At 48.2% G+C, this 19,603-nt stretch overlaps 1 protein-coding gene across 1 annotated transcript in view; it reads left to right on the top strand.

Moving 5' to 3' along the window:
- Window positions 1-15,022, top strand: part of UBE2G2 (ubiquitin conjugating enzyme E2 G2) — a 36,170-nt gene extending 21,148 nt beyond the window's left edge. The window contains exons 4-6 of the mRNA XM_010360151.2: window positions 6,657-6,775; window positions 10,694-10,834; window positions 12,891-15,022. Coding sequence (XP_010358453.1) covers window positions 6,657-6,775; window positions 10,694-10,834; window positions 12,891-13,003 — 373 coding nt within the window. The 3' untranslated portion in view covers window positions 13,004-15,022. The remainder of the gene's footprint in view (window positions 1-6,656; window positions 6,776-10,693; window positions 10,835-12,890) is intronic.
- Window positions 15,023-19,603: the final 4,581 nt, after the last annotated feature.

Here is a 19,603-nt window from a genome sequence, read left to right on the forward strand (position 1 = left end):
CTGCATTAAGTATAGAAGTCAGTGGTTTTAGTAAATTTCTAGAGTTTTGCAGTCATCACCACAATCCAGTTTTAGAATATTTCCAGAAAGATCCTTAAGCCTATTTGCAGTCAGTTCCCATTCCAACCCACAGGCAATCCTTACTCTTTCCTCTGACTATAGATTTGCCTTTTCTGACTTTTCCTGTGTGTGGAATTCACTGTCTAATCATCTGTGCCTGGCTTCTTTTACTTGGCAGAACATGTTTGTGATTCATCCACGTTATACTAGTATCAGCAGCTCCTTCCTTTTCCATTCCGCAGCTGATGGACATTTGGGCTTCCTACTTTTTGGCTCTTTTGAGCAAATGCTGCTGTAAATACTTGTCATGTCACACTGTCTGGGTGGACATGGGGTTCATTTCTCTAGATATAGAGGTCTGAAATTGCTGGGGTGTGGAGTAAATTTGCATTCAATGTTTTAAGAAGCTATCAGGCTATCTTCTAGAGTAGCTCACCATTTTGCATTCCCACTAGCAGTGTATGAGTGCTCCAGTTTCTCCACTTCCACACCAACACTGCTGTTGTCTGATAACAGCTGTTCTTGTGGGTGTAAAGTGCTTACAGATTTGACTTGGATTTCCTTGACGACTAATGATGTTGAGCATCTCTTAATGGACTTACTGGCCATTCATGTATCTTCTTTGGTGAACTTCAGAACTTTTCGCCATTTTTATATTGGGTTGTTTTCTTGTTGGTGGGACATAAGAGTTTTAAAATATATTTTGATACAAGTCCTTCATTAGACATAGGATTTTAAAATATTTTCTTCCAATCTGCAACTCTCCATTTTGTTTTCTTAATAGAGTCTTTTGAAACTAAAAAGTTGTTAATTTTGATGAAGTGCGATTTTGCATTTTTTTCTTACATGGAGCATGCTTTTGGTGTTGTATATAACCCAAGGTTATGAAGATTTTCTCTTATGTTTTCTTGCAGAAGTTTTGTGTTTTATCACTTTTACATTTAGGCCTTTGATCTATTTTGAGTTAGTTTCATGTGAGTTGGGGGGAGTCTGTTTCATTCTTTGGTATGTGGTTATCCAGTTATCTCAGCACCATTTTTGAAAAGACAGTTCTTTTCCCATTGCTTAATTTTGGCACCTTTGTCAAAAATCAGTTGACTATAATGCAAGGATTTATTTTTGGACTCTGAATTGCATTCCATTGATCTATGCCTATCCTTAGGCCAGTGCTACTCTGTCTTGACTACTGTAGCTTCATAGTAAGTTTTAAAATTGGGAAATTTAAGTCCTCCAACTTTGTTCTTGTTCAAGATTGTTTAATTGCATTTCCGTATACATTTTAGGGTCAGCTCGTCAATTTCTGCAAAATGCCTGGTGAGATTTTGAGACTACATTGAATCTTTAGATAAGTTTGAGGGATATCGCCATCTTATCAATACTGAGTGCTCTAATCCATGAACATGGACCGTTGCTCCATTTATTTAGGTGTTTCAAAATTCTCAATAATGCCATGATACATTTGAATTTTTAAAAATCCAGTTTTGTGGATTAGAGTATATGAATTTATACACATGTAGAGAAAAGCTGGAACAATAACCAAACTTAACTCTGGTTACCTCAAGGAGGTGATTTGGGGAGGGGGAGTGAGGGAGGTATTTGCTTTTTATTTTATATACTTCTGTATTTGAATATTTTCCAACATTCTTATATCTTCCTAGTTAAATAAGGTCAAAGTTTATGTTGTAAAAGTGTCTACGTTAGAGTATACTATAAAGTTCTTATAATTGATGAACTTATTTAGTATTTAGTATACTTTATAGTTCAAATATATTTGATTTAAAAATTTTAAGAAACATCTATATTGCAAAAAATAATTAGGGTATGGCTGTAGATGCCCTTTGGACAGGTTTAACTATGAAATTAATTATACGGAGCAAAAGCTATATTTGCCCCACTACGATTTCATAAAATGGAAATGTTCCCCCTTTTCTTCCCAGCAGTTCTTAGCATTGATTCTCTACCTGAGCATCGCCTGGGGTGCTTAGAACACCACAAAACAGAAAGGAAACACAGGGGATCTCTGGGTTTAAATCAGAGCCAGGGCCCTGCTGTGGGGGTGAGGGTCAAATATGTCATCCCGGTGGAGACCAAGTGCCTGAGGAAAGTGCAGGAAGGCACTTCCCCCAAATCATAGCTTCTTACAGCCTTGTCCTCTTGCTATGAGCGTATTGGGATCAGTTTCTTTTTAACTTCTCACTGCCTGGCACAGCAACACGCACAACGTGGCAGAGCAGAGCCGGTGTCCTCGGGCTTTTAAAGTACCCAGTGTGGGGGCTGTGTGTGCAGCCCACCTTGGTCCCGCTGTCCCGGGCATTAGTGGGGTGGGAGCATTGGCAAGAAGCTTTTGCTGAACTGCAGAGCAGGGACTGAAGGAAGGAGACGCACCCATGCTCGGATGCTGGGTGCCCTCATGCCCTTCCTGCTGGGTGCCCTCTGTTGATTCTGTGGTGTAAGGGAGGTGGGGATCCTTCCCCCAGAGTGGAGGGTGTCCGTGAAGCAGTCTGCTGTTCCCATCTCCAGCTCAGCTGGCTCCAGCTTTTGGAGGGCCGTGGTCCCTTAGTCATTGTTTTAAATACTGATGGATGAGTTTGCATTCTCTGATTTTAATTCTTTATCACATATGCCTTGGAGACTTTTTGTCTGTATGCTGTGACAAACTTGATAAAGAGAACAGCAGCAAAAGCAGTCGGCTTTCCCAACCTCTGCCTGCAGCTGAAGTGACGGAGTGCACCAGTTCCCGGAACACGCCTTGCCCGCGAGGCTCAGGACACCCACTTGCCCTGGGTGCTCCTTAGGCATTGGGACCTGCCTGCTGCTTCTGTTACGTAGAAAGTAAAAAGTATTGGAAAGACAATGCAAAGAACAACAGTCTCTCCCTTGAGAGTGGAAAGACAGAAGAGGCTGATGTTTGCTTTTCACTGGCTTTATAAGTGAGCCACACTGTTGCTGAGGAATGGTCACAGCTCTGGGGGAGGACAGTGACAAGGCAGTTGTGCTTTGTGAGGAGGGAGAATTGCTAGTCAGTTAGGAGCAGGCTGTGGGTGTTTTCAGTATTGCTTTTGTATCTAATTCACCTGTAAGACAGCAAACCAACCCGAGCTGCTGTTGCAAGTGTGCCTGCTGTGTAGAGCGCAGGGTCGTTTTGGTGCTTAATCTAGTGCTTGTCCTTAGCGCAGCTCTGAAACCGTTTGGGTCATGATTTCAATCAGTAAGGCAGCCTAATGTGTAGGCTTTGGAAAATGTGCATTTGCTTTGATATATCTGCATCCTCCTTGTTCTTGTTGTTTCTTTGGAAGATTCCCAGGTGAGGCCATCTTTGTGAAAGAGAAGTGAGGTTGTCTGGGAGTGTGGCAATAAAAGTTGTCCAAACCAGCACTGTGGCGTCTCCCACTCCTGGCTCAGGCGTTGCCTGGAAGGCATGCTCCATAGGGTCAGGCATGCTGCTGCACACCACTGCCCAGCTGCCCTCTTGTCTGGGCGCCAGGCATTCTAGAAAAGAGAAAGAAACTCCAGTTTCAAACCAGCAGTAAACCAGAGCATTTGCAAATAACTTTGATATTTAAGATGTGGGCGCACTTCAGGAAATGTTTGGTCATGCTTCTGAGGCTAGGAACGACCTGGTAGATTAAAAAAATCTTTTTTGAAAGAAAGCCCTATTGTGAGAAACAAAGATCTGTTATCAAAGTATTGAGCAAATACCATTTGGCTCATTCCAAAAACACTACCCAGATGTTTTTTTTATTCTAGACTCAGAGGTGCCAGAAATATTGAGTGCTGGCAAGCGTTCCTGACATATGAACAGTGTTACTTTTAAAGATAGTATCTTTATGTACCTGATTTCTGATTTCACAGTTTGAACTGTGTTCTCTTAACTCTAATACTAAATTGATCTAGGACCTTGACTAAGTCATTTCATCCTTGAATTTTCCAGCGTTGCTTGACAGTAAAATGAAAACCACAGTCCTTGGTGCCCTTTCATCAGAGTGCATGTGGAGAGTGAATGGGTGGCGGTTATCATTTGCTCTGAGCTCTTGTACTGGACAGGAGGCTCGGGGTGGCCACGCGTCACTCTGATACATGGTGTGTGCCCACCCTGTGTTGAGAAGGTGGGGCTTCAGGAACATGTTTGTTCAGGCCATTGCAGGGGGAGCAGAGTAACCCAGACTTGAGGCATCCCCAAGCTGCTGGGTGCTGAGGGCCAGTGCAGGGCCGGGGGTACTCATCCGGGCACTGCCCTCTCCAGCGCGGCTGTTGTACCAGTAGCAGGACCTTATGCTCATGCCTCCCTCGGTGGTGTTCCCTGTGCTGGTCATGCTGAGGCTCTGGGGACTGTCACACCGTAAGCTGCTCCCCAAAACAAAGTGGCCGTATTCACTCTCTTCTTCCCAAAAGGTAGCAAAGACAGTTTTCAGAATCAAAATTTGTCTTTTAGATAGAAAAATCTTGTCTCCACGAAGCAATCACTGCCTTGTTCTCTTCTGACTGTTGCCCGCAGATCAGCCCCGTCAGGGCCATGAGCCGTTCTGGCATCTGCTGTTGCTGCCGACAGCCCTGAGTGCTGCCTCCAGGTGAAAGCTAAAGCTCTTCGTTCAGTTTCTTTTTGATTTTTGTCTTTTTCTTTTAATTGTAGAGGTAAATATTTCCAAATCTGTTGTTACTAATTTCACTGAACCAAGATAATTTTAAGATTTTTAAAACAGATTTTTACTTTTAATCTATTTTTTAACTGAAGATTTAAAATGTATTTTTTTTTTAATTATTTTTTTCCTGTGCCGTATCCTGGATTCTTTCTGAAGGCAGTAGGTCTTGTGTGGACTGTCCTCTGCTCATCCAGGCCTTGGCCCCCGCGCAGCTGTTCTTTCTGCCTTAGCCGTTATTGTTAGAGGAGCAAAGCTGTTTATGAAGGGACTTGTTCTTTCAGTTCATAGAAGTAGAACGGATTTACTGACTTATTTATTGATCTGATGAGTCACACCCAACGCAATTTCCACTGTTTCAGTGTCTGTCACTGTCATTCAGCAGTCCTGCTTTCTTATCAAAGAAAGATGGTGCAAGATCTTTTAGAACTCCTTGAATGTGTGTTTTATTAATGTGATTTGCCGGAGAGGAGGAGTTCGTCCCTGGCGTAAAGGTACAGGCATGGTGGCTGTCACTTTCTTCTCCTGTGGCCATCATGCCTTGAACTGTTGGTTAAGATAGTGTTAATTTATACTTGTTGGGTTTTAAACCTTAAGCAGGATTTCTGAAATGGTTTCATCTATTTCTTCCATTTACTCGTGAGGAAAGTATAGGTCCAGAGAGACTCACATGCCTGTGTCTGTGCCCATGACGGGGAGTTGTTCCAGTGTTGCATCAGTGGGATGAGGCGTGGCACGTGGTCCTGCAGGTGCAGCCTGGAGTGGTGGTACCTTGTGTGCCCAGCCTTTCACCTAGCATGCAGCAGTGATCACATGTGCTCTTCATTTGCTTCTTGAAGGTTGCAAAGATGCCTTCTTGGGCACGTTTAAAAATTAAAAATCACCTTTAAAATGCAACTCTTAGCCCCTCATCTGTTGAAATACAATGAAATCTTGCTATATCCTGTGCCGTAATTCATACCCTTATCCTAAAATGTGATTGTACCACATCTGCAGAAAAAGCTCCCAGATCTTAGAGCATTGACATGAGTTGTTTTCTCTGACCCCCTAATTATCAAGAGGCTTTTTTTTTTTTTTTTTTTTGAGACGGAGTCTTGCTCTGTCGCCCGGGCTGGAGTGCAGTGGCCGGATCTCAGCTCACTGCAAGCTCCGCCTCCCGGGTTCACGCCATTCTCCTACCTCAGCCTCCCGAGTAGCTGGGACTACAGGCGCCCGCCAGGTCGCCCGGCTAGTTTTTTGTATTTTTAGTAGAGACGGGGTTTCACCATGTTAGCCAGGATGGTCTTGATCTCCTGACCTCGTGATCCACCCGTCTCGGCCTCCCAAAGTGCTGGGATTACAGGCTTGAGCCACCGCGCCCGGCTATCAAGAGGTTTTGCTGCTCAACTCTTAACCTTTATAAATGTGAAAACTGCCTGTAACTCAGTCTTTGTACTTGTACTTAAGATTTAGACCAGATTGAAATAGGAGAATGAGACATTGCTTTCAATTGAGCAAAAAAGTACCAATTTATTGTCATTTAGATAATCTTTTCATGTGCATTTTTATTATTATTTATCTTTATTTTTGTTTATTTTTTGAGACAGAGTCTCGCTCTGTCGCCCAGGCTTGAGTGCAGTGGCGCAATCTTGGCTCACCATGTCCCGGGCTCAGACGATTCTCCTGCCTCAGCCTCCCTAGTAGCTGGGATTACAGGCATTCACCACCACACCCAGCTAATTTTTGTATTTTTAGTAGAGACAGGTTTCACCATGTTGGCCAGGCTGGTCTCGAACTCCTGACCGCAGATGATCTGCCCGCCTCAGCCTCCCAAAGTGCTGGAATTACAGGCGTGAGCCACCGCGCCTGACCTCATGTACATTTTTAAAGTGGTAAAAATGTTCTTAACCCATTTCTCAATTGTGGTCGATGTCGAAAAATGTACTTTGAAGTTCAGTCTACATATTTGATATCTTCTAGGGGCCCAGAAGACACCTGCTTTGAGTTTGGCGTTTTTCCTGCCATCCTGAGTTTCCCACTTGATTACCCGTTAAGTCCCCCAAAGATGAGATTTACCTGTGAGATGTTTCATCCCAACAGTAAGTGCTTTTGGAAGTAGTTTTTGTGGTACCAGGATAGGTACAGAGATAATCTTATCAACCACTTGAAATGTGGTATGTTCTATGTGTCTGTGATGTAGATCTTTAGAAAACACTTCTTAGGTTTTGAAATTCAGCCAGGTAAGCATGGTGGTATTAAACACATGATTGCAATTTTGAAGGTCAGTTTAATGTAGATAAAAGAAAACTGGATGCCATTTGACCAGCCACCCTACTTCACTGGGGAGGAAATTTTACGCGTGGGTGTATTCTCAGAAAGGGGTTATGCTAATCTTTGTCATAGTGTTATTTTTAATGGTGAAAATTTTGACTTAACCTGGGTTTTTAACACAAGAATAAATTAAGTTATATATTGTATTAGTCTGTTCTCATGCTGTTAATAAAGACATATTCAAGACTGGGTAATTTATAAAGGAAAGAGATTTAATGGACTCAGAATTACACATGGCTGGGGAGACCTCACAATCATGGTAGAAGGCAAAGGAGAAGCAAAGGCACATCTTAGTGGTGGCAGGCAAGAGAGTGTGTGCAGGGAAACTGCTCTTTATGAAACCATCAGATCTTGTGAGACTTATGCACTATCACGAGAACAGCATGGGAAAGGTGTGCCTCCATGATTTAGTACTTCCCACTGGGTCGCTCCCATGACGTGGGAATTATGGGAGCTACAAGTCAAGGTGAGATTTGGGTGGGGACACAGCCAAACCATATCATATATGTTAGAATGTGATGTAGATTTTTAAAATGATCTAAAATAAGAATCAGTGATACAAAATAATATTTGTGTTATATTGACTGGGAAAAGCAGTAGGACTGTTGTAATTTCCTCTTGAAAAATAAATTTACATGTAAATGTATCTATAATTGGAAAAGTAAGCACAAAAATGTTAAGTGGTTCTTTTTTCAGATTGAAATTATTTTTTCCTTTTTATAAATATTTTTTTGCCCTAAAATTAATATATATTACTTTTACAAGGAGGAAAAAAATAAGGTCATTTAAGTGAATTGTACTGTGGCTTATTTGAAAATGTGTCCAGTAGTAGGAATTGGAATTCCTGAACGACTGTAGTTTTTATTTCTTCCTTTTACATTTGGGGATTATACATAAGAGAATTAATAAGGAAATAGAAAGTATATTTTCGATGATGTTATTTCAAATAGTGTTTCTTATAAATGATTATTATTGCCGCTGATAATCACGATCTTAATAGCTATAGAGAAGAAAAGCAAATGAAGTATCCTATTTTGCAAAAATGAAATATTTATTTGAAACGAATTTCTTATTGTATACATATCAAAGAGCATGAGAGAATTTATAGAATTTTATGAGCCTCTGACTTCTCTCTGGGGTTAAAATGGAATCCATTTGGTATACTTTCCGCTTGTCTACACCTGTCTAGGCAGAGCCCCACTCAAACTCCTCCTTGCCATAGGGGTTTTCAGGACTGCCCCCGCCCCCGCGACGCCTCCGCCACTTCCCTCATGGAAATGCCCTCTGCTGTTAGACTTGCTGTCCTAACCCTCATTAAGGACTTCTCAATTACTGCAGATATTGGTACACATAGGTAGTGGGTGGCCGTCTGAGAAAGACCATTTGGTACTTCTTTTCTTGTCTCAGAGCTACTTCAGTCTTGTGTGCACAGGAGATGCTCAGAAGCCTGCCTTCTTTCAGGTAGACTGGCCATGATGAGCCTGAGTTAAATGGTAACATGGAGGTTCATCATACGCTGTCTACTCAAGTGTGTTTTTGGAATTCTCCATAATAAAAAGTTAAAAAATAAAATTGATAGGTAAGAGTAATTGAAGTCGTCAGTTTCAAGTTGGTTGGCTGTAAAATGCAATGGTGAAGAGGATTGTAGGTAATTAAGATACTAACATTGTATTGAGGATAAATACATTATTCAGAACAATACCTGTGATGTGGCATTAGTGACAAATATGACCAATAAACTGATTACATTATGTGACTATGTACTACAGGTGGTCTGATTATTATTTTTAGTGTTCTAGTAATTATTTTTAATGCTCAGATAATACAGTTTTAAATTTTTGCCCTACTGTAATTGGTTTATTTTGATTTTGTAAAAATTATCTTTGAGAACTATAGGTCTACCAATATCATAAAAATTAGACAGTCAGTAAGTACTTTAAAAAAATCCAACACATTTACTACAAGTTGCTGGGATACAGTGGTGAGCAAATAATAACAGACCTTCAGCAGCGTGTAGTCCAAGGACAGGGATGGACATTGATGGAAGAATCACACAAACAAATGCAAAGTCCCATCAGGAAGGTCCGGGCAGCACCTTGCAGAGGTGGTGGTTGGATGGACCATCTGTAGGGAGTGAAGCAGGAGTTACCTGAGTGATTTGGGGAGGAGGGTCCTTCACATGTGCAAAGGCCCAGAGCAGGAAGTGAGGGAAGAGGAAGGAAGGGGCTGAACTACCTCAGGCCTTTTGGTCATTACTGAAGGTTTTGATGTTTTCTCCTGGGAGTGGCAGAACTCCATTGAAAGGTTCCAAGGGAGTAGCATGACCAGAGTGATATCTGACGGATCGCTCTGGGTATAGTGCAAAGGACAGATAGGAGGAAGCCAGGCAGGCCCTCGGCTGTAGCGGTCTAGGGTAGAGACACCGGCAGCTTGGGAACCAAATGTGGGCACTAAAGATGAAGAGATGTGGGTGGATCCACGAGAGTTTTAGGATGCGGCACTGCTGGGACTTGGTGAAGGAAAGGCTGTAGCAGGGACACAGATGCTTTTGGTGCTTCTGGGGGTGCACAGTGTCACCCTATGGGACCACCACCTGGAGAAGGCGATGCAGAAGTGGGAAACTTCCAGATTTTGTGGATGTGGATCTTAGGTGGACAGCCTGATGTGCAGGGCAAGTATGCATCTAGTTTCTTCCACTGTCCTTGAATGAGAAGTTGTGGTTCAGTTCCTGGATAGTAGAGAGCATTTACCACTGAAAGAGTGGATGAGTGGAAGGAAACACATGGGACCAGGTATGAAAGACAAGACTGTTTGAAGGTAAATGATCACCATTAACATTCGCAAATTTTCATGAAATTCAGAACTCATGAATTCAGGTGAGTTAAATAAAAGTATTTTAAAATTGCTATTTCTATTATTATAACTTTAATGGCTTTATAATTTTACAGTTGAGTCTATCTAGATGGATTACTGGATGTCTGAGTATATACAGAGCCATCTGAGAATTCTTCCCAATTATATGTAAAAGAGGACTGATTACATGCTGTGAATTAAAAATGTATTTTTCTTCATCAGACCTTGCATATCTTTTTAATGATGATATTTGGTGGAAAGGGATTTGATTTAGACACATTGATCTCCATTCCAGGTAGTACTGATGATAATTTACTTATTATTAGAGTAAGCTCCCAAGAGAAATCCTGGTGTCTTTCTTTTTGTAGATATTTAAATAATTCCAGTTGCCTTTATCATAGACATGTGAACATATATTTTACACAGACCAGGTCAGGAATTTAATGGTAGAATTAGAAATATCTAAGAAACTAGCTCTGAAAAGTATTATAAATAATCCTAATCACATTAGATATTTTGATAAAATATTTGCCAGATATCACCTTTCATTTACTCTTTTTGTGTGTAGTGCTTGAAAAAAGTTTATATGAAAGTGGATTAGATTATTACAGCTGATTAGAACTGGCTGGGTCAGCCTGGAGCCTGTCAGTGAGTAAGCAGGCCCTACCGGGATTCCTGCAGACATGAAGCGTGACACTCAGGGCCCCAGGCTGTGCCCCAGCTTGGTTGCTGTGTCTGTAATCCTTGTTCTCATTATCTGTGGAGCCTGCCCCAGCGCGGTGATGCCTTGGGCACCATTCCTGGGCTCACCTGACTGCCTCTGACCCTTGCAGTCTACCCTGATGGGAGAGTCTGCATTTCCATCCTCCACGCGCCAGGCGACGACCCCATGGGCTACGAGAGCAGTGCGGAGCGGTGGAGCCCCGTGCAGAGCGTGGAGAAGATCCTGCTGTCGGTGGTGAGCATGCTGGCAGGTAAGGCCCGAGCCTCCTGGCAGGAGCTGCTGTGGAGACCCAGGCTGCAGCTGTTCTCCTGCCTTGGGTCATCTTGTCTTTAGAATAAACTTTTACTCATTTGCAGTTAGTTTACACATGCTATTGCCGTTGAGTGTCATCTCCATATACTTGTCCAGTTGTAAGCGTGCCTTCTAGCGCAGCCTGGTGTCGTATATTGTATTGTTGGCCATAATTAACTGGTCTCTGGTCCTTGAACCTCTTTTTCCCTCAGTGGGTGTTTATTGAGGACCTACTACATGCCACCCACTGGACTGGGAGTCTAAAGCTTTGTGCGACAAAGACCCCACTTCTGTGTTCCCATGGTTCTAGGGAACTGGCCAAGCCTACTAGCAGTTAGAGGCCAGCAGGATGCACCCTGAGATCAGATACATGCAGGGACTCTCGGGCTACTTCCTGGTGGGGCTGTCTGGAGTATGTTTAGGACACGTAGGTGTTGATGAGGTAGGAGGGAGGGAACGACATTTGGGGCAAAGGAAGCAGCCTGGGCTGAGGCCCAGAGGCAGGAGGCGGCTGACTTGATGGGGGCACTGTCAGCTCATTTAGGCTGGAGCGAAGGCTGCAGGGAGAGGAGCCCCGGCAGACCCTGGGGATTGGAGTGGAGGTGTGACGTCCTGTGAGCTGTGCCTTCGAAGGGCCATCCTTGCAGCAGTTACCAGTAGTGTGATGGAAGACAAACAGAGACTTCGTGGTGTTGCAGTAGCCTGGAGAGAAAAGAGAAGGGCTGAGTGGTCCCAGGACTAAGAGGAGGGGGTGGTTTTGGGAGACCTTAAAGGTACGGGCTCTAGAACTGGTTCTTTGTGTGCCAGAGGTGCTGCTCTGGATTCCGGAGACAGCAGGATTTGGGGAACTGTTTGAGGTGTGTAGGACAAGGGGCCTCCATCCACAAAAGGGGGTCAGACATGAGAGTGAAGATGTGGGGTCATTTCTGGATGAGGCAGTAGGTGATGGAGTAGGACAGAGGGTTACAGCAGAGCAGGGAGGAGTCTTCCAGGGCAGGCAGGAGAAAGGGTGTGGGAAAGGAAGGTGGCGAGTCTGAAAGGAAGGAGCAGACCCAGCAGAGGGCCCGGGGGGTTGATGGATGCCAGAGTGAGACCACTCAGCTGTTCTCTGCAGAGCGCTTGGGTGCCGTGGAGTGGGGTCCAGAGGGATGTGAGGTCAGGGCCTGTGATGCGAGTGTGTATCCTGAGAGGACTGAGGCGGAACTCCCTTCATGTGCTGAGTGGAGGGAGCCAGGCCAGGAGATTGGAGGTGGGGAGGGAGGCAGTGGCTCAGGCTGTCTTCAGATGTCAGCTGTGGATTTTATCCTCATCAGCTCTGCTCTGAACCGGTCCCCATGTGCCTTCTGAGCAGTACTGCCGCCACACTGCACAGCTGCTGCTTCAGCACATGTCATCCGTTTCTGGTGGTCTCTCTCCTTTCTGCCTTCCGGCAGGCCCTGGCTCTTCCCTCTGTGCCTCCTGACTGCAGTTCTGGAGTGACTGCCAGAGCCGCTGGCTAGTGGGTGGGTCAAGTGTCCTGGGGTCAGGTGTCTACCTTAGGCTGCACATTTGCTTGGGATTGTCTTGGTGGGAGCTGTGAGGGGCAGTTTTGCTGAGAGGGTGCTCTGTGAGAGAGAAACCACACTGCAGGGTGTCTTGAGAAAGGTGAAATAAGCAGCAGGTGGGTCCCATGTAGCCTGTCCGGGTGCCGGAAGTGCAGTGGCCCAGGAGGCTGCTGTGGGAGGCCGTGTGGGCCTGTGCTTAGGTGGTTGTCACGTGTTCACAGCAAGACAAATGGCAACTTGTCCTGGCGTCTTCAGACACTCAGAACACAGCAGTCATGAGTGGCTCTTTGAGACCCGCGTGGCCAGCACTCTGGAAGTGGGGCTGGCCCCATGCAGTTCTCAGGTTCTTGTTTGTTTCTGAGACACAGCTCTTGAAAGCCTCCTCCAGTGTTTTAAGTAAATGGGAGACCTTGCCAGGCTGCTTACATGTAGGACTCCCTTTTACATGGAGGGTGTTCCCTTTTCTTTCAGAGCCCAATGACGAAAGTGGAGCTAACGTGGATGCGTCCAAAATGTGGCGCGATGACCGGGAGCAGTTCTATAAGATTGCCAAGCAGATCGTCCAGAAGTCTCTGGGACTCTGAGACCTCGCCTCGCACAGGCGCACACACCGCCAAGCAGCTCAGCATTCTCTGGAGCACTTAATGACAGTGATACTCTGTGCTGGCACCAAACAAACAGACTTGCAAGAACCACAGTATCTTTTTTTTTTTTTTAAACCTTTCCAACTTCAAACAGGCTTCTCTTCTGAAGTGATGACTTAATGTCAAATATTGACAGCTTACTGCAGTTTTACAGTATTCCTCACAAAGGGCTTCAGGTAGATTATCAGAGCTGTCAGCACTACCTCTCCCCGCTGAAACCAGCAGTTCATGGCTTCCCATGGATTCCCTCCCTCCCTGGAGTGTTGAGGGGGTCGCACCTGCCAGACTTCCAGGGGACGATGGAATACCCAGAACGCTCCTTCTGAAGAAATGGGGCCCTGGAGCTACAGCACAGGGAAAGGGTCTGGCACCCTTTCTGGGTCCCTTCTGGTTCCCTGTGGGCTCCATGAAGAGTCCATTACTTCCTTTCTTCCTTCATATTCTACAGGCAGATGCTTTTCTTATAATCTAATTACATCTTTTTCATTTGTTATATATTACAAACCATCACACTTAGAAATACTTCCAGGAAATGCTTTAAGTGTGAATAAGAAATGGGATAGATAGAAAAGAAATTTATCGTTGATAGGCTGGGCATGGTGGTTCATGCCTGTAATCCCAGCACTTTGGGAGGCCAAGGCAGGTGGATCATGAGGTCAGGAGATTGAGACCATCCTGGCTAACACGGTGAAACCCCATGTCTACTAAAATTACAAAAAATTAGCTGGGCGTAGTGGCGCACGCCTGTAGTCTCAGCTACTCAGGAGGCTGAGGCAGGAGAATTGCTTGAACCCGGGAGGCAGAGGTAGCAGTGAGCCGAGGTTGCGCCACTGCACTCCAGTCTGGGCGACAGAGTGAGACTCAGTCTCAAAAAAAAAAAAAAAAAAAAGAAATTTATTGCTGATCACAAGGACAGACAGTTTTTTCCCGATCATACTCATCCAAGATTTACAGTTGTGTATTAGTAACTAGTGCATTACTAGAGCAGGTGCAGGTGAGGTCTTTAAAGTTTCAATGGAAGTTTTTTTCTGGATCTACAGGAATTTTTTTTTCCCCATCTAAAAACTGGAAATTCTCGGGTTTTTGTACATTTTGGATGCACTGGGAATTTATTAGCACAAAATCATTCTTTGCAACTCAAAGTCAGAAGGGACTCTACCATATTTTAGCCCAGAGCACAGAGGAGTGCCTTATCCCCACACTTGACTGGGCTGTGGAGGTGGGCATGTGGGCCCCCGGGTCCAGGTTGGGGACAGAGCCCTTGTTTTGTGACTTAGAATTTTGATGGTTCCCATGTTCTCTCACAGGGCCCGCTGAGCAGCACAGGCCAGGAGGCCACAGTGTAAAGCAATAACAGATCTGCCACATGCAGAAGCAAATATCAGGCCTGTTGCACACAGGCGGCATTTAAATAGGAATTTCTATTTTTGAAATAAGGGATGGTCTATGAGGCATACAGTAGATTTGACGTGATCATTTTCTCCCTCCCTTCCATAGTGGATCGTGGTCTGTATGACTGAACCCACACAGAGTGTCATGGGTGACAGTCTGTGGTTGAAGTAACTTCACGTTGGGCTTCTGTGGACAGCAGATTCTCTCCTCTTAAGGGACTCATTTAAAATTGGGAACGCGGGGCAAGAACTTGTATTTGCAAGGAGATGGCGAAAAGGAGCGGTATTGTACCCAAGGAGTATTCGCAGGCAAATGAGAGGGAGCCCTCTCTGTGAAGGAGAGTCGTTTGTGTAAGTAGACGGGGGCTGTGGGTGCGGGCCCCTGAGGGGCGCACAATTGCCTGGAGGCTTCTGTGAAATGGGGAGAGGGAGGAGAGGCAGTCTCTTGACAAAGTATTTTTATTCATTTGTATTTATTAAATGAAAACACCAATCCCATGGTGTCCCTGTTGTGTGGTGGAACCTAATCACTCTGTTGAAATAAAGTTCTGTGTTTTCCCCGCCCTGCCGTGTGTGTCCCTTTGTCGTGTTGTCACCTGGCCACAGAGGAGCCTGTGGCCACTGCCCCCAGGGAGCACACCAGATCATCCCAGCCGGGGTTCCTCACGGCAGGGGCTTTGCTGCAGATCTGGGTTCGCTCTGGCACGTTTTCTTCTCTTTCTGATCTCCTGTCCGTCATTCTGTGGTCTTTCTCTGGAGTTCTCAGGTTAGTTGGGGTCTGTGAGACGGATGTGTTCACTGACCCGTAAATGATATTTTGTAGCTTTTTCAGCAGATGCCATCGTGTAAGTGGCACATTTGACCACTAGAAGCCAGCAGGCTGGTTCCCACCGCCCTTCCCTCCTGCAGTTGCGTCGAAGCACAGCTCTCTGTCATCACTCCTCTGTGGTCCTCTGTGGTCACGGTCAGTCGCGATCAGACCTGCCTCTGCATCTTGTTACTTAGCACGTCAATAAAGAGGCAGATTCCTGTGTCAGTGATTTACTGTTTCTGTTCTGGTAGCTTGCAGTCAGCTTTCCTTTGTAATCCTGTGAGGCAGGGTCCCCAGGCTCCCCCAGGTGCTGGTGCGCCTCGTTCCCTGGGCTGGTTCCCAGGCTGCTCGTGGTGGGGAGCACTGGGTGAGTGCCTCAGCACAGGCCCCCAGGCATGTCGCTTCTGCCCTCTGCCCAGTGTTCTCACTAACCATACTTTTTAATGGCTAAGAACTCCAATGTGATACTGAGTTGGGGTCCCTAAGACCACCCAGGGCAGTGATTCTCTAGCAGGACGCAGGCCACGCAGGTCGTGGTACTCATGGCTGTGATTTCCCACAGAGAGGACAACGAGCAAAATCAGCCAAGGGAAAGGTTCCTGGGGCCAAGCCCAGGGGCACCAGGCTCAGTCAGCTTTGGAGGCCTCTCCTGGGGCAGGGGTCACGCAGGATGCGCCTCACCCACCCGCGAGCAGCTGGGACGCCCTGCCTGGTGATGTACCCGGGACGGGTCACGTGAGCAGCTTCTGCCTGGGCTGCACCAGAATTCCAGGCTCTCAGCGGGGATGTGGGTGTTCTGCCTAAACCACCTTGTACAAACAGCACAGGCCCAATGAGGTGGGGCGGGGGGAGCCCCTCGGAAATCCCAGTTCCCACACACCAGCCAAGGGCCAGCCCGGCCAGCGGGCCTCAGGACGGCTGTCCCCGCCCGCTCTGTGGACCCTTTCTGCACAGATAGCCTTGGGGGTTGATAGTGATTTTCTCCATTTCATTTGCTCTGTGTTTCTGGGTTTTCGTCTGCTGGCACTGGTTTGCTGCAGTTGTTTGCCTGTCTGGCTGAGTGCCGCCCTTGATTTTCCCATGCGCCTGTCTGCCTCCTGGGATGGGGAGGGCTGCTGGGGTGGGGGTGTCCACTGGGGTGGGGGGGGCCGCCGGGGTGTGGGGGGCTGCTAGGGTGGGGAGGTCTGCTGGGGTTGCCAGGGAAGCTCTAGGGTCTCATTTTCTGGGTGTTGGGCTTCTCACCCTTCCTGGGGGTTAGCGGCCCCATTTCGCTGCTTGGGCCACAGCAAAGGTAGCGTCCACAGCTCTGACTGACTTCTGGGATTGCTGCACCTCCTGGGGCTTCTCCAGTCCGGTCTCTGTGTAGATGAGGTTGCTAATTTTTCAGAGAGGAGTGCTATTCAGTATCAGTTTCTTCACTGGATGTGGAACTGCTCCAGCTGCACAGAAAGGCATCCCAGGGCAGCCTAGCTTCCCTCCCCTGGGCATGCCCTGCGCCATGGCCTCCTGAGCTGACAAGGTTTCTGCAGGCCGGAATTTGTGCTGGAGGCGAGGGCCCTGGGGATGCCACCTGGACACGAGGGGACAGGGAACAGGTCCAAAGATTTGGGGCTGCCAAGGGGCAGTGAACGTACCAAGGACAGGTGGATTCTGGAAACCCTGCCCTGAGGGGGACCGTGGGGCCGGTTGGGGTGTGGGGAGGGGTTGCAGGGGGCTGTGGACAAGGCCAACCACTCTGGGTGCTGGCCTGGGTCCTGGACCCTGGGCTGTGGGGGGCATCCTGGGAGGAGGTCTTGTCGTACTGATGGGGGGTGGTGGCCCCATCTGGGAGGGAATGCTGTTGGGCCCAGGTCCTGGCTGAGCCCTGTGGAAGCTGGAGGTGTTCAGCTCCTCAGATCTGTCCAGGTTGTGCCCTGTTGTCACCAGAGCCTGACTTTGTTGAGGGGACAAAGCAATGTGAACCCCCCTGCAGAGACAGGAGACACTAGCTTCCTCCCCCAAAACCCAGCTCCACTCAGCCAGCCATAGCCTGCACCCCCTCCCCATCCCGGACACACCTTCCAGGCCTCAACACCCACTGAACTCACCCACTGTGCAGTGCCAACTGTCTGGTGCCCCCGAGGCAGCTGGCCCATGCCCTTCGTCATCCCCTGGTGAACAGCTGTAACCCCTGCCCTTGGCCTCACCCCGGTGAGTGTCCCGGCCCTGCCCTCCACTGGGTGGGTGCACTGGTTTGGGGATTCCGTAGGAGCGTCAGGGAGACAGGGCTCTCCACCTTTGTGCCCCTCCTGTGCCCCTGTTCCCATGCCTGGACTGTGAGCGCTGCTGGCTGTGGTGGAACCTGACACCTGATCTCCAGGACCTGAGCTCTGACACCAGAAGTTGGCAAGTCCTCACACGTCCGGGCATCTTCCCCTCTGAAGGCTTCCCTATGAACCTGGCCATGAGATGTCCGAAGACGTGTTCTGAGGAGTTGAGGTGGGGGAGGTGAGGTCACTTGCCAAAGCCCTAGCCAAGAAATGGTCCTCGCCATGCCCTGATGCAGCACTGCATCTGCAAAGTCCCCCACCCTCCAGGACTGCGGCCCCTCTGCCTCCATGGGGTGCGGTGGGATCTGCACTGGCTGCCAGCAGCCCTGTCTGCTTTGGTGGCATGAGGCCCACTGCACCCTCCTATGCAGTGTCCACCTAGACCCAGGGGCCTGCTGGGCAGCCTCCACTGCTCCACCTTCTCCCACTTCAGCTGCTGGCCTTTGCGACACAGCCACCTCACACCCCTTCTCGCACCCTGGTCTGGTCCTGTAGGTCCCCCCACCATCAGGCTCATTAGCCCACTTGCTGTACTTGGCAAAGCGTCACCTTCCACTCGGGGCCAGGAGACACCAGGGCCTGGCCCTCAGCACCCTCCCTTACGTGCCTGTAAGTTCCTCTGTCTACCAGCTCAGCAGGGAAGTGCTCTGGACGCCCCACCCACTTTCCTTCTGCTCCAGACTCCAGATTTTCCTCCCCTTGCGGTGGCCACGCATGTTGTCTGCCTCCCACAAGTGTGGCCCTGCAGCCGCCTGCGGCTGTGCCCCCAGCTGAGTAGTGCCCTGGTCAGGTGAGTCACTGCCCTACACCCTTATGAGAACCCCCTGGGGCCTGGGGTGACAATCGGCCAGCGTGGTAGCTGGCAGTGCTGTTGCTCTAAGTTGCTTGTTGTAGGGATAACAAAAACGCACAGTGTAGCTTGCTTTTGCTGTCGCTTTCTTTTTTGAGTACAATTTCATGAGAGGCTAGGATGGCAAAGTGATGGGAACTGGTTTTTCAGGTGTGTAAAACAAGAAGCGTTCAGCTCCATCTCTGTGGTCGGGAGATGATGCAGGGCCCTATCCCTGGTTTAGGCTTTGCAGTGGCACCCTGTCTTGTGACTGTGGGTGGGGCTGGGCTGGGGGCCACAGACCTGAAAGCTGCTCATGACATTGCCAGGACTGTTGTCTGGGGATTGCCGAGTGGGCATGGGCAGAGTTGGTGTGGGATGGTGGGCAGGGTATGTTCTGTGGTCCTGCCCTATGGGCAGAGGCTGACATGGGGCAGCCCCACTGCTGCCTGGTCAGTGGCTGTAGGTGAGCTGTGGGTCTGGCAGTTGAAGGTGGCTCCGGCCAGCCTGCTGGGGCTTGGCCTGCCTCAGACCCCAGCAGCTGTATGACCTGGGCGAGCTAGGGAACTTGTCTAGGTCTTTGTTTTCTGGTCTGGGAATGGGTTTGATGGCAGTCACGCCCCAGCCCTGAGCGGTGGTGAGGATTAAAGACCATGTGTGCAAAGCTCAGAGAACATGGAGTAGCTCTGGAGACAGCAGCCCTCTCTGTGGTGGGCGTGTCCAGGAGGCTGCCCCTGCCCGCCTCTCTGGGTAGGATCTCCTGTCTCTGTCCCTCCCAGCCCAGTGCACGTCTGAGCTGTGGTCAGGACATCTTGTCCTCAGCTGTGCCCCTTGCCCGGTCAGTTCTTCAGGTGGCAATGGGCACATGTGTGCCAGGAGGGAAGAGGGCATCGTCCTCACAAGGGTGACGTGGGGCCACCTCCAGAGCACAGCCACGGGGCCACCTGAGACTTGGCAGCAGTCAGCAACATGGCTTCTGGATGCCTTCCCGCCCAGGCCTGTCCAAAGGAGAACTCCTCCAACGTGGGGTGGATGGAGCCCCACCCTGGGTGGCGTCCCTCCAGGAGGTTACCCACTGAGAGGCCCGGGGCCAGCTGCTCACCCTTCCGCTGCAGGGCCAGGTCCTACCAGGCGGCCACCACCTCAACATTCCAGTCTGAGTCTGAAGAGAACTTTCAGATCAGAGCACGAGTTCCATGG

This window comes from Rhinopithecus roxellana, chromosome 13 (assembly GCF_007565055.1).
Source record: "Rhinopithecus roxellana isolate Shanxi Qingling chromosome 13, ASM756505v1, whole genome shotgun sequence".
NCBI classification, from domain to species: domain Eukaryota; kingdom Metazoa; phylum Chordata; class Mammalia; order Primates; family Cercopithecidae; genus Rhinopithecus; species Rhinopithecus roxellana.